We start from the raw sequence: 15,314 nt of genomic DNA on the forward strand, positions 1-15,314 counted from the left end.
GCTGGAATACCTTTTAGCTCGTTGGTTACGCTCTTCTGGATATTATCCAAAGTATCAAAATGGCATCCTTTCAAGTGGTTTTTGAGCAAGGGGAATAAAAAAAGTCACAGGGACTGAGATCCGGCAAATAAGGGGGCTGAGGAACCACGGGAATGCTTTTTTTTTTGCCAAAAATTCATTGATGGAGACTGCCGTGTGACATGCTGCATTGTCGTGGTTCAGCATCCAAGTGCGTGCAATGTCTGGTCGCACACGTGCAACCCTTTTCCTGGGTCTTGCAAGGACTTCATTCGGTACACACGTTCAAATTTAACTCACTACTGATCATTCTCACCGTCAATCGACAATCTGACCTCACAAGAGCCCTCACTCTTTCCACCTTGTCATCCGTTTTTGAGGTTGAAGGTCTTCCCGCACAAGGTTCGTCTTCCACTTGTTCTCGGCCTTCTAAAAAGGACTTCTGCCATCTGAACACTTGTGCGCTAGATAGTGCATGTTCTCCATAAGCCCTTTGTAACTTTTCATAAGTCACAGTGGTGGATTCGCCAAGCTTAACACAAAATTTGATGGCACAACGTTGTTCAAACTTTTGCCAGTCCATTTTCGTAATGCACCTCACAAACACAACTTCATGTCAGATGCTCTCAACAATCGTGTAGCAACTGTAGCAAGTTGAAACTTGTACTGAGTCAACGGCAAGCGTTCACCTACCTGCCGTGTGGAGGTGGTGGCAGCAGCGTTGCTGGTTCGTGCACAGTGTTGCCAGTCTCATTACTTTCCTAACAGACCACGTATATGCACCGTGTGGTATTTAAGAAATTTCCAGTGGGGGGGGGAATTCTACTGAATGTCTAGGGACAGCATGAGATAATGACTTTATGCCATATAACATTTCCCCACATGGATAAAATTTATCAAGCAGGGTGGGGGGGGGGACAAGTACCCAGAGAGGTACCCCCTTACAAATACCACCCAGTACATGCAGTAAGTTACTACCTCAATGGCTAGTTTACGATCTCCACACAAAACTTAACAGACTCAGTTTCAGCCTGGTTTGCAAGTGTCTTGTCATCAATTTCACGTAATCACCATTCATCCTAACACATGTTTAGCTACAGACAAAATGATTATTCTGCTTGATATATTACAGCAATGTAAAAATGGTGCTATTTTCACAAAAATACACTGTTGGTCGCAATACAGACGTGGACAGAATCAAAATCTTTCAGTTATGGTCAGAATGAACTAACAAAGTTTATCATGTGTGATTAGTAGACGGATGTATATTTCATTTTTGACAAGAACACGAAATGTGGAATAACACATTGTAATGTTAATTTTTCATGTTTCTAAAAGGTGTGAGCTGCATTTTCCTAATGTTTTGTCACGAAATAATGCTAAATGAATGGCAAAATGCGAAATAGACTCAAACACGAAATTTAGAGTTTATTTATCGATGCGACATTTCCTGAAGTCAGAATTATCCTGTGATATGAACTCCTTTGTACAGGAATAAACTTAATATTCTGGTAATGACATAATTGTACTATTAGAAGGGATAATGTTTATTTTGTGTAGCAAATGCAGTTTTTAAATCAAATTTGAGTTATATTTAAATTTTTAAAACCAAAATGTCATTTTATATACTGCTTTTTCACCGCTATAAAAGCAAAATTTTATTTTATTTACCACTTTTGAACCTGAAATTGACTGTTTTTTGTACCGAAATTTTGCTTTTTTATTTACCTCTAGTGATTAGACAGTGGCAAGACAAGGCAGGACAGCAGCAGACAGCAAAATGATTAAAAATGTTAACCTAGTCTATACACTACCACAATTTTCCACTTCTGAAGAAAAGTCTAGGTCAAAGCTTATCTCAAAATTTAGATAATAAGGATACCAACAGGCTGATTTTAAAATGACACATACGAAGATAAAAGTAATAAAAAGACCTAAAACAAAAACTTGCTTCTACTACAATATAATATTTATTGATGTTGTATTTAACAAACTTGAAGATGGTAAAATACACAAAGGTACGCATATCTGACTTGAACATATGAAACAAGTTTCCATTATTATTATTATCCAAAAAAAATTACACATATTATGCGCATTAAAAATGCCTTGCACAATTCAGTTTACTGCCTTACCTTTCATCTTTAGAATCAAACTTCTTTTGACAAATCCTGCATCTAAAACCAACTTTTGACACTTTGCTATGTTTCATCCGATAATGTATGCCATACGCTCGTTTACTCCACAGTACCTTTCCACAGAGATCACATTCTCTTTTACGAGCTTCAGAATGCACAACCTGTGAAGATTAAAGGCATCATTAAATAAACTCCAAGACTGTCTACTGTAAAAGGTATGACTGAAACTACGTGGGATTGACACGTATGCCAATGCAATGAATAGATACACTGTTGTTTGTGAAAATTGCAAAACCAAGAAGGAAACATGTGATTGAAATTAACTTTATACCACAGATTAGGTACATGACAATACACAAATGATTAGGATTACAGAACTGTACATGATCTCTGACCTTGAGAATTCAGTATTTTGTGAAGCCCCCACATGCTGCAAACAGAGCCTCTACACGTCGTGGCATGGAATCAAAGAGAGCCTGGATATGTTCCTGGGGAATCTTCCTCCACATGGTTTGTATCCGAGTCTGGAAAGCATCAACAGTGGTTGCTGGAGTACCATGACAAACAAGTGTCCGACCAACCATGTCCCAGACATGTTCGATGGGCGACATATCAGGTGAATGCGCAGGCCAGGGAAGCAGTGGTACTCGTCGTTCTTCGAAGACGGCTTGCACATTCCTCGCCACATGTGGCCGGGCATTGTCCTGCTGAAATATGGCATGTGGAGTTGCCTGAAGGAGGGGCAGTACCTCGGGCTCTAAAACCTCCCTGATGTAGCAGTTGCTGTTCAGATTGCCTTCAATACGTAGGAGGCGAGATCAAATGTTGTATCCAATGGTGCCCCAAACCATCACACGTTTGTCCGCTATGCCGCTCAACAATGCAGGCTGCCAGATTGCGTTCACCACAGTAGCGTCTAACACGTATGCAGCCATCATTGTAGGACCAGTTGAAGTGGGACTCGTCCAAAAACACTACATTTTGCCAGCAACGATGTTCATGTGCCCATTGCAGTCTGAGGCGTTTGTGGTTTCTGGACATTGGAAGCCAACGCAATGGCATGCATGCCACCAATCCAGCCTGCAGCAGATGGCGTTGAACCGTCGACGCAGTCAGATCCACAGCCATTGCAGTGCTCCAGCATCGATCGGACACTGTGGACGAAGCGCTACGGTCTGTTACAGCCATGTGGACAAGATGGCAGTCATACTGTGATGTGGTCACATTTCGTGGTCCAGCACCTGCCCATCACCCCTCTTCTATCCACTGGTTCCACACACGGATCACTGTCGTAGCAGCATGTTCTGCACGAGCCAAAATGTCACGGTATGACAAACGCACTTCCCGGAGACCAATCATTCTGCCCCGTTCGAACTTACTCACATGCTGATATTGCGCCCTTTGACGTCGACGAGGCATACCGGCACTTGCTTTCACGTTTCCACTTCGTTTGATGGCTGTTCACTGACTGAGCTTGGCATAACACTGACCTTTCCGGTTGCACAAGAGAGGATGCTGCTGGGCCTACGAATATGCCATCTCTCTCGAATCCTAATCACTTATTGCTGGTACACTGTTGTACACCTCCTCAGAGTTTGGATTCATTCGGGCCATGCTTTTTGGGTGTTTCAATTTTCACAAACAGCAGTGTATTTTATACATAAGCATGCAAAACTAATCTAATTTGGCAAGATGAGGTATAGTAAAGTATTACATGGATATTTGTAAATTCATTGATTGATTTTAAATCAGAGGAGTGTTAGTAATATCCATAGGTATACATTTTCAAGAAATATGCAGGATGTAACCATACAATACAGACAACTGTTCCCAGCATGCAAACAACATCATGGAAAATCCATTGTATCTTAACTTTTTGTTCATTGATGCCTAGTTTTGACTAAAATCCATACAAAAAAAATTAGCAATTAATTACTTGTGTGTGTACTAGGGGGTGGATTTTTACATATTTTGTTCTTGGGGAAAAGTATAATGCTTAAAACAGATTAACTCATTTCACTTGATTTGCATTACTCTGGGCTCTTTTGATTTATTTATTAACTTTTGTATCATGCGGGCATGGACATTTGTCCGAATTATTTGATGATCATTAGTTTTGACCCTGTTCCGCATGTAAATATGAATATTTCACGGTGAAATTGGTCTTGGTTTTGTCCAGAATTTCAGCGCTTCATAAACCCTAGGAAGAGTTGTTCACATAAATTCACCTTACACAGTATAATTCAACAATCATTTTTTGGAGGTGTAAAATAGGTTACTGAGTGCATCTGCTCTACTATTATTAATGTCTTACAATTTTTACAGACTATTTTGTTTCTTGATTGTCAAGGAATGAATAACTCAAGAGCATGATGGTTCCATTATTTATTTGTACCGAAATCTCGTTCTATTATTCGCCATAAATATTTGATCCCAAAGATTAGATGCCTGATTTGTGGGAAAGGGACAAAGTAGTATCACTTCAATTGGATATCTGCTGGCACGATACTGTGTAAAAAAAAAATAATAACGCATGGCTCGACAGCCCTGGAAGGGCCTTGGCCTACCTCCCGATTGCCAGTCTTCTTCCCGCAATCCTACCTAGATTTGTGGAGATCCTCAATCAGTAATGGGGTGACGTGGGGTCAGCACGTCGAACCCAGCCATTATAGGAGATTTTTATGACTGGTGTACGCTACTCACTCGTACCTCCCAAATTCCCTCACAATGGTGGGTTACCACTGGTCCTATACACAGAGACTGAATCCATGCCATCCCGCAGCCTGAGTCCAAAGCACAGAACCTTAGACCGCACAACAAAGGAGGACAATACATACTGTGTCCATATGGTATTACCGTTTTAATAGGCTTCACATAAAATAAATACAAGTTCATGAGTACACACTGATTGTTGCACGGATGCATGATAAAAATGATCTGGGAGGGGAGGGGGTTGAATGAGCAAAATCTTGGGGTTGAATGAGCAAAATCTTAAGACAAATTGTTCACATTGATGTTCTCCACCTACATGAAAGTTTGTCAGTGTAGCATGGCAACATAATGCGTAAAAACCTTAACACTAATATTTACATAAAATATTTACCTTCACTATGATTCAACCAAGTTATGAATAAAACAAGTAGTGCAGCCTTGTTTACCCTAACCTGGTGTAGATTCTTAGATATGCCAAAAATACTGTGTACAAAGTGTCTCATATTTATAAAAATGAATCTACAAATACTTAGTGTTTTCATTACACCTCAGACACATATTCCCGTTTCATGCAATGATTCAACCATTGCCTTACAGTTGCATATAAGAAATAATTTGCATCTGAAGTATACATAAATTTAAACAATTATTATTTTATTAAAAATCATGCTAGCACAAGCCATTAGCTATGCTTTAAATGAAGCAGATGTGTTTTTATTTCTGGCAACAACACTTGCAAAATGATTTGATCTGTTGAAAAGTTCACAAGAAAAGCTAAACTGCTCATTTTATTTGTAAATCAGTCGTCTCACAATGGAGGTGAAAAGTATCGCTCACCATTAGACAATTTACCTTCACATGATGCTTTAATGTTTTCTTTGTCTTCAACAGTGAGTTACAAAATAGGCACCGAAAGACCACAGAAGCAGGGTGAACTTCCTTTAAATGGCTCTTCAACATCTGCAGCTTAGGAAACAACATCAAACAATGTTTACACTTAAAGGCCACATCGTCATATAAGGGTTGGTCAGGGTGATTCAGTTTGAAGTGTCGTTTCAAACAAACCTGGAATGTAAAACAAATTATAAATGAATTGTCTATTTGATTAATTGAAATTTGGTTTACCAGATTTCAAAAACATAAGCCCGATTCAAAGTTGGAACACATGTGAAAAAAAATAGCAATTAAAAATTGAATGTCACTTTCTTTTTCAAAACTGAATTTTAACGTTTCGTTCTAAAAGTACAAATGGCTACACTATACTATGTCCCAGCCGTGGAGCAGGCAAACGAAAGCAAGTCTCTGCGCAAGTACTGACGTGAGATGGCTCCACCAATGAACACGTGAGAGGAACGGAATTGCATGGAGTGGGGGAAAGCGACTGAAGTTAACAGCCTACACATCAGCATCTACTGCTTCACTCTGGCCAACAAATTTCCCTCGCTTCTCTTGATGGTATGCGCAGCCTTGCTTCACAGTTAGCTGGACAGGGCATACATTTGACATACATTGCATTTTCAAGTAAAAATCTTAAACTATACTTTGGTACAAAAAATATGATACTGCACGCATATTGAAAATGTACATTTCAATCAGTAATGAAATGTGACTTACACTACATGAATGGAAAGGTTTTTTAATGCAGTTTAACACTTTGAATTTTCTTCAAATTTCACACAAAAAATTACAGCAAATACGTAGGAGAGACAGGGAGAAGCATCAACGAGAGAATTAAAGAACATAGAAGAGACATTAAAGAGGAAGATGCAAGAACAGCATTGAGTGAGCATATATTGATATATTGGGCACAAGATTAAGTTAAGAAGGTACAACTGAAGGAAAAGAGGGAAAATAAACAAGAACGAAAGGGAAATTGGAATGAAATGGGTGGAACTGATAAAAAAGCATGTGGAAAGAAGGTGAGCCACCTTCAATTTTCTGCACAAAAATGGAAGATTTCAACTTGCCAGATGAGTTAAAGGAGAAAGGGAAGGTCAGTGCAACCAGAAGGAGGGGGGTGGAAGACAAGAAGAGAAGGTTACAAGATGGAGGGGAGGGGGAGAAACAGCCAGCTGTAAGTAACACCTATAAGGAGAAACGAGTTTACCTAGGAGGGAATAAGGACACACGGGACACTTCATTCCTTAGAAGAGTAGAGTGACTGGCCATGTGAGGTTGTGTTATTGTATGTATATCTTAGTGTAGCTTGAAAAAGTTCTAAGAAACCAGAACGAAACGTCTCAGATAAAATAAATAAAAACCACTAAAAATAACTGTGTTAGATTATTTTGCATAAAAAAATACAACTTGATACTACCATTTGAAGTTATATATAATAGAAGACGAACTCCAATAGCTAAAATGTTATAAAAGAGTAAATATCTAAATAGTATCAAAAATTCACAACTTCGGAGGTCAATACTTCCTCCTCCTTCAGGTCCACATGAATATCTAGACACCAGTCATGGTGTCACGTTAAAAGTGTTATATAGGGATATAGGTTGAAGGCTAGGGTAAATAACACTTATTAAAACCCTAGAGTCTGACTAGGTTCCTGTGTTCCCAAAGAGCCCATATTAAAATACAAAAAGGTTTAAAAGCAGGTCCACTGCAGTGACCCAGGAATCCCATCCAGCAGTGAGGCAAAGCGTGTGGGAAACAGTCTCCGTACACAGAGTTGAAGGTTACCTCACCTCCATGGGACTGATTCCCCTCAACTCTCGCTTCACCAATCCAATGAAAATTCACGTTCTTCCCCCGCAGCTCTCGCAACTTCGGCGGTGACATGAAAACCTAACTCAGCGTAATCATTACCAGCTTTATTCTACTTTTTTAAGAAAATGGACCCACCCCGCCTCTAAATTGCAGTCGTATGTATTAAGTTTATTATCATTTCCGGTGCCCTCATATACATTCCGGTCCAATGTATTACTACTTTTTTTTTAATAACTTCCCTTTTTACGATTCCATGTTTACTTTTAATTGTGTGTTCCGAGAGACCGGTTTTAGGAATCCCTTCCCTAATATCTTTATTATGCTCCTTCCGGTTTGTCAAATATATTCCCTCCCGCATTCGCACACAATTCTCTAAACACCTTTCTGCCCTTTCAAGGTCTCCTTTGCCCCCCCCCCCCTCCCCTTTCAGAGGTGGTTGTTGGAGGAAATTTTAGTGGCATGGGAATACGTTAGATGGATTTTTCTCATAACAGGTTTCAACTGCTTTTACGTTAAGGAGAAGATCTTTAAACAGAAAGAGGGGTTGGCAATGGGCAACCCGATCTCTGGCCTCACGCATTACATTGAAAAAGCTGCCTTAGTTCAAGTAGGGGAAGTTTAAAATTCTATGGTAGGTATGTCGATGACATCCTCATTATTGGGAAGGAAAAGGACCTAGACCTAGTTTTCATCGAAATGGGAAAACAGGAGGAAAGGATAAAATGTACAAGGGAAGACCTAGTCAACAAGAAGATTAATTTTCTTGACTTAAGTATAACAAAAACTGATTGCGGAATAATGAGATCTGAGATCATAAACAGGAGATCTGAACATTCATGTAGCATCAAATCTAACGTTTATCTCAATTTCTTTATTAGAGCCAAAAGATTGTGTAACAACAGAAGTGAGAAAGAGAAAGAAATAGCATGGATAAGGGGAATGGGCTTGAAGAATGGAGATGAATAGAATCACTAGGAAAGCTGGGAGAGTTGTAAGGAAGGAAATAACTAATATTGCCAATAGGGAAATTGAAAAAGAGGAGAAACGGAACAATAGAGTTTGCTTTGTTGGTAGTCCCTATCATAAAGGAATTTCGGAAAAAATAGAAAAAGCCATGAAAGGGTACGGTGTTAAATGTGGAGCCAAAGCCCCCCCCCCCGTAATATTGAAAAGCATTTTACTAAATATAAGAAAGGTGGGGGGGGGGAGCAAAAAGTGACCTTGCAGGGCAGAAAGGTGTTTAGAGAATTGTGTGCGAATGCGGGAGGGAATATATTTGACAAACCGGAAGGAGCATAATAAAGATATTAGGGAAGGGATTCCTAAAACCGGTCTCTCGGAACACACAATTAAAAGTAAACATGGAATCGTAAAAAGGGAAGTTATTAAAAAAAAAGTAGTAATACATTGGACCGGAATGTATATGAGGGCACCGGAAATGATAATAAACTTAATACATACGACTGCAATTTAGAGGCGGGGTGGGTCCATTTTCTTAAAAAAGTAGAATAAAGCTGGTAATGATTACGCTGAGTTAGGTTTTCATGTCACCGCCGAAGTTGCGAGAGCTGCGGGGGAAGAACGTGAATTTTCATTGGATTGGTGAAGCGAGAGTTGAGGGGAATCAGTCCCATGGAGGTGAGGTAACCTTCAACTCTGTGTACGGAGACTGTTTCCCACACGCTTTGCCTCACTGCTGGATGGGATTCCTGGGTCACTGCAGTGGACCTGCTTTTAAACCTTTTTGTATTTTAATATGGGCTCTTTGGGAACACAGGAACCTAGTCAGACTCTAGGGTTTTAATAAGTGTTATTTACCCTAGCCTTCAACCTATATCCCTATATAACACTTTTAACGTGACACCATGACTGGTGTCTAGATATTCATGTGGACCTGAAGGAGGAGGAAGTATTGACCTCCGAAGTTGTGAATTTTTGATACTATTTAGGTATTTAATCTTTTATATTTGATAGTGAGTAATACACACTTCATTATTATGTTATGAGCTAAAATGTTAATAAAGCAAACAATTAAGTAATAATCACAAATTAATCACCTGACTCACACTACTCTTCGTTTTTCAATAACGAAAAAAATAAAACATCAAAATGCTGACCAAGGCAAAGTTTTATAGTATTAAAATATACATAAAAATGTATTCTTTACACCCTCTAACAGGGTCTTCTTCAGACGAAACTTCACAACAAATTTTCATCTGAAGAAGACCCTGTTATAGGGTGGAAACGTTACGTTTTTATGTATATTTTTATACTATAAAAGTTTGCCTTGGTCAGCAATGTAATGTTTTATTAACATGGAAACAAGGATTAACAGTTACCAGATTGCTGCTTATACATTGATGCCATTTTCTGATTCTTGCGTTTTGAACATTCACCAACAACATTTTGTATCTCAATGAGCTGTTAAAAATATTTTTAAAACTCATTTCGGTGTACATTTCTGTGGGATTAGCCAAATATGAATTAAATGCTACTTTCCATGTAAAGCCTATAAGTGTTCACTCAAGCAAAACAATAGTACAATGGTATTGTGGATGATGGTTTAATTCTTTCTGGCATGGTGAATTTGGATCACTATGTACATTTGTTCCGTGGGATAACTGAGATCAACGAAACATGACATGAAGAGGTTTTCTCGGGATACCAACCAGATGATTTCCTCTCCGGAAGATCCACAATCCCTGAAGATGAGTGTGACGCTAGCTCTTGAAAGCTCGGAAGCCTATCCAGAAATCATCTGGTTGATATCCTGAGAAAACTTCATCATTCGCCGCCAGGAAAGCTTTAAGAATGACATCTGAGTTTCTGTGATCTCATGGGTTCTACATAATTTGGTCTTGGATTTGTTTCTGAACTGAAACATATTATGTACCAAGTGGTGTACAATGTGCAGCACATACTCCAACAATGGTGGTACACAGAATGTACTACTATCCCACAAAGAGTTACAGAACAGATGAAAATAGAAACTCCTGCAAATTTTGGTCTAAAATTTCTTTTCTACATACACACATATATCCACATGTTAAAATACAACACCGCACTCCTTTTCTTTTCAGATGTGAATTATATTGAAGATGTGACACTAACATTTTCCCACCATTGTTAACATGACAGTGAAAAGAGTACCCATTCATATTTTTAGCCTAACTTACAAATGTTCCATATGGCCTCCCTTGGTGACTCGACAAACTTGAATCTTGTAATCTAGCTCCTGCCATACAAGATGACCCTGGCCTAATGGCTCATTTTGCGAGACACAATCAGCCAATTTCCTTGAATTTCTTACACCACTCATATTTTTTGCCCATTGGTGGTTCTGTATGATACTTGGTTCGAAAACCACATTGCACTGTAACAATTTAATACGGTTTAGCAAATTGCAGGACACAAAAAGCTTTCTGTCCACCAGAAAATGCCTCCCTCTGGAGAAACAGGTAACTAAGCCACGGCATCTGTCACAAAACAAACTTCTATCTATATTTAACTTCACAATTGCAAAGGGACTTATGAAATAGTGTATTATGTGCTAAATTATAAGCTACTAACACAAATATCAGATCAGCAAAGCATTGATATACCCACATTAGCTTTCACTCATTAACCTGACCATAAGCAATATGGTAACTAACTTTGACTTCATAACTGAAGAATTAAAAATAATAAAAGAATTACAACTCACCTTACTAGAATATATGTTACTGCAGCTGTAGCACTTGAAGAAAACTCCCAATTGGTCTTTGTGGTCCGACACTTGATGGTCATTCCTGTCTGCCAACTCCCAAAAGAGCTCATCACAAAAGCGACATTTGTACGCCAGCTCCTCAGACAGGTGTTGGGTGTGGTGTGTTCTTGCAATATGTCTTCTCATGCTATTCTTCACGGCGGCTACAGTCGGACAGAATGGACATTTGTAATGCATTCCCTCGATGAGGTGATGCACTTTGCTCATATGGCTATGCAGAGAGAACTGGAAGTTGAAGCCTTTGCCGCATTCTGGGCAACTGAATGGCATGTAACGGCTCGAGAATTTATGCACGCTCTGCATGTGCCTCCGAAATTCCTGTTTCCCTATAAATTTACCTGAGCATACCTCGCAGATGATCTCGACGGCTTTCGCAGGAGATGAATTTCCAGGAGAATCTAAATAAATGGTTTCATCAGAATTGTTAACTTTGTTTTCCGATGTGCCTGGCTTTCCCTTATCCTTCTTCAGTGTGTTCAGCTTTGGTTTATCTTTAGAAATCTTCTGATCCTTTGAATCTTCAGAATTGCTATCTTGGCCATCTTCGTCATCATCACTGGTATCTGTGACACACTCCACGTCGTTCGGATCAAAATCGGCCTCTCCGATGTCACTGTCAATGGTTTGTTCTGCTTTACCATCCAAACTAGTTTCGTCGTCGTCGTCATCTGCGGTAAAATCTTCATCCTTGTCATTATCACCAACTTCGTCAAATTCATCTGAAGATATATCACTGGAATCTATATTGTCATCCGCATTTGTTTCGTCATCATTGTCAGTGCTGAAGTTTACTTCAGGTCTTAAGGCATCCACATCAACTGAATTGGCATCGTGCATCTTATCGTTTAAGGTCTGCTCTCCATCATCGTCAGGAGGTTCCGTTTTGATGTAAATACTTGCAAAATCAGACTGCTCTTGAGAATCATTACTCTGCACAGCAGATCGGGCACTTCTACTTTCTGGAAGATCTTTACAAGACTCACTATCATTTTCTGCACTGAAATTCTTTTCCACGCCATCTTTAGCCGTGGTCCGCCAGTCACCAGTCTCATTGCTTCCGAACTGAGATCCAGTATTTGATCGATCAGAAAGCTCGGATGAAAATGACTTTAAGCTTTCGTTCTGCATCTCGTTAATCCTTTGCCTACGAGTCTTGTTCTCACTAGGATCTAATAAGCTACTAACAGGAGTCATATCTAACATGTGGAGAGCTGGTCGTAAGGCTACCCTGTGATGCTGAAGATGCTGGAAAATTAAGCTGATATCCCTTATGTGAGCCGTGATGTCTCCTTCGCAGAGAACGCATGATATTAGAGAGCTACCATTGGTCTTTGTACACCTAAAAAGGTCACTGCTTAAGGTCTCCTTGTCCAAAATGCTCCCCATGCACTGGTGCTTCGTTACCAAGTGGTCTTTGATTTTCTCGTCAGCAGAGAGGAAGGTATTGCAGTAATGGCACACCAGTGTGTTATGTACTTTGAGATAGTGAGCTGAGAGGTTATTTTCCTGAGTAAAAACATCGGAACATTTTACGCAAGCAAGACTTCCATGCTCTTTCATCAAATGAAGCTCCCTCGCAAGATCTGAGGGAAACAAACGCTCGCAGAATTTACAAAAGGCCATTCCTAAACAAAAAATATCATGCGCTACCTTTGGCACCTCTCCTGAATATAGTTTCGAACACACAGTACAAGTCTGAGGTTCATCACTGTAAGGTGTAATGGAATCTGTAGTCCCTGAGGCATCATCATCTGGAAAGTCTTCAGTACTTGCAGGTGCAGGAGTTCCCGTAACGGAAATAACTAAACCTTCATAGTCCAATAAGTCAATAAGGCATGAAAGAGAAAGTCTATGGTACGAAAAGAAATGTCCAAAAATCTCTGCTTTTTTCCTTTCTTTCTTGCACAATGAACACACAAAAGACCATGCATTACCCATATCTTCAACAATATGTATGCTTCCACTAACGTCAACACTATCAAGTACTCGTTCTCCACAAAAATGTTTCTTACGAACATGAACTTCATAGTATGTCCGAGGTCGGATGAGAACTCCACAGAATATGCACGTGTGGACATCGTGCTTTATCTTATAATGATCCACCAACAGTTCATTGGTGTCGAAGGAGGATTTACAAATATCACACACAACAGGAAAGTGTACTTTCCTCTCATGTTCCTCCTTCTCAACTTTGGAATAAAAAATCTTTGAACAAAACTTGCAGTAGTTCATGGAATGATTCATGATTAAATGAAGGATGAATTTCTCTCGCACGAGAAACCACTGGTTGCAAAGTTCACATACAAACGGGGTACGTTTTCGACTTGATGATGAGTTCTGAGGTACGTGATGAACTTTGTGAGGATGTGACATGAATGTGCTCAACAGAGTAGGAGGAGATTCTGACGCACTGGGACTCGACACGTTCCTTTGGTACGGATAATACATACCAGAATTATCCGTTGAGATGGCTGAACTTTGACTGGTATGAGATGCTGGAATGGAGCGGGACGGAACTGCTCGGACCGGACTGCATATGAAGGGACCTGCATAAGAGGGTCCAGTGGACCCAACACATAGGATTCAGGAAAAACGGATTCATGCCTCCTTGATTGAAAACATTTGGCTGAAAAGGGATAGAGGATGCAGACGGCTGAGTACAATGGCATACTTTGTTAGTACCATCTGACTTGATCACAGTGTAACAAACAGTGCAGTATTCACAATGATGAACAGTCTCCACGTGATGTTTCACGTCCATGAACACCTGGAAGCAGAGGGGACAAATTCCGACGTGAGCGTCGTCTTTCTTTTTTGCTTTTCTCTGTCGTGGCTTGGGAGTGGGGTTCGGATCCACCTGATATTCGATTCCCAAGGATCGCACACTGTGCGTGCGAGAACTTCGTCTCAGTCCACCAACGGGCCCACGCTTCCTTCCCCTGGAGCTCTTGCTCCCCTTATCATCTACGTTACCATCCGGATGACTGCCGTCGTGATCGGCAATCTGTATTTGTTCTCTCATATGATCCCCACTATCATCTTGTGATGAGTGTTCCTGGCTATTTGTAATGCCCTCCGACCCCTCACTGGTAGCACATTTTTTAGATATGGACAGGTCAAGCTCGACGTCAGGAGAATAAGTTGATGTCGCTTCACAATCATTCTTCTCCACATCTTCGTTCATTGTCATCTGAAGTAGCGAAATGCTGCTTTAACTTGAATTTCTACAAGTGTTCTCAGAAAACTTTTCTTCCATATATAACATGAAAGTTTTCAGTAACAGCAGCATGCATGCCATCCAAACAACGCTTCGGTTACTGCACTATTTACTGACTTCAAGTAACACGTTCTTGCAGCATGAAAATGCACACTCGACATGGTACTCCTGACAATGCAATTCTAGCATTGAAGCTGTATAACTCCAGGAACTAGACGTTAACTGGCAGTTCGAACTGGCTCTGTGAATTTATCGGTTGCCCCTTCTTTGGTCTGACTAAAATGTCTTTGAAATCTCTTGTAACAAATGTATCTTCACATGCAATATAAAAATCTTCAACTATTGATAACTGAACCTAGAGTATAACTATGGAAAATATATAGAATATATGTGTATATATTGTATATATAAATTATAAATTATCCTGTAACTATTATATCAACATAACTATGTGGTATTATGTATGGTTATTGAAACCCGTCACCGTTGCTATTGTACTTGAAAACTATGAAGAAGTGGACATTTATTGTGAATTGTTGCGGAAATGTCTTCTATAGAGGACTAGCAAATCTAGATACTACTTCAAATATTTGTCCCTGAGTAGTCCTTTTTGTAACTTGTGGTTGGTTCCTACATATTGTTGCTGGCTATGGTATACAGTCATTTATCACCCACAGCATGAACTCAATCCTCTATATAAAACATGTTGCTTTCTGGATCAGTTTCATTCATTGGTGGTAAGCTGGGC

General features: G+C 39.8%; 1 protein-coding gene across 2 annotated transcripts in view; it reads right to left on the minus strand.

Moving 5' to 3' along the window:
- LOC145992240 (uncharacterized) overlaps positions 1-13,848 on the minus strand; it is a 35,530-nt gene extending 21,682 nt beyond the window's left edge. Inside the window, exons 1-3 of one of the 2 annotated variants that reach the window (XM_083128585.1) lie at positions 11,287-13,848; positions 5,721-5,933; positions 2,154-2,317 (exon numbers count right to left, since the gene is read on the minus strand). In XM_083128585.1, coding sequence (XP_082984711.1) covers positions 2,154-2,317; positions 5,721-5,933; positions 11,287-13,797 — 2,888 coding nt within the window. In that variant the 5' untranslated portion in view covers positions 13,798-13,848. Of the gene's footprint in view, positions 1-2,153; positions 2,318-5,705; positions 5,934-11,286 lie in introns of both variants that reach the window. The other variant, XM_083128584.1, reaches the window with a different exon arrangement.
- Positions 13,849-15,314: the final 1,466 nt, after the last annotated feature.

This window comes from Lepisma saccharinum, chromosome 9, assembly GCF_977018435.1.
Source record: "Lepisma saccharinum chromosome 9, izLepSacc3.1, whole genome shotgun sequence".
In the NCBI taxonomy this organism is placed as follows: domain Eukaryota; kingdom Metazoa; phylum Arthropoda; class Insecta; order Zygentoma; family Lepismatidae; genus Lepisma; species Lepisma saccharinum.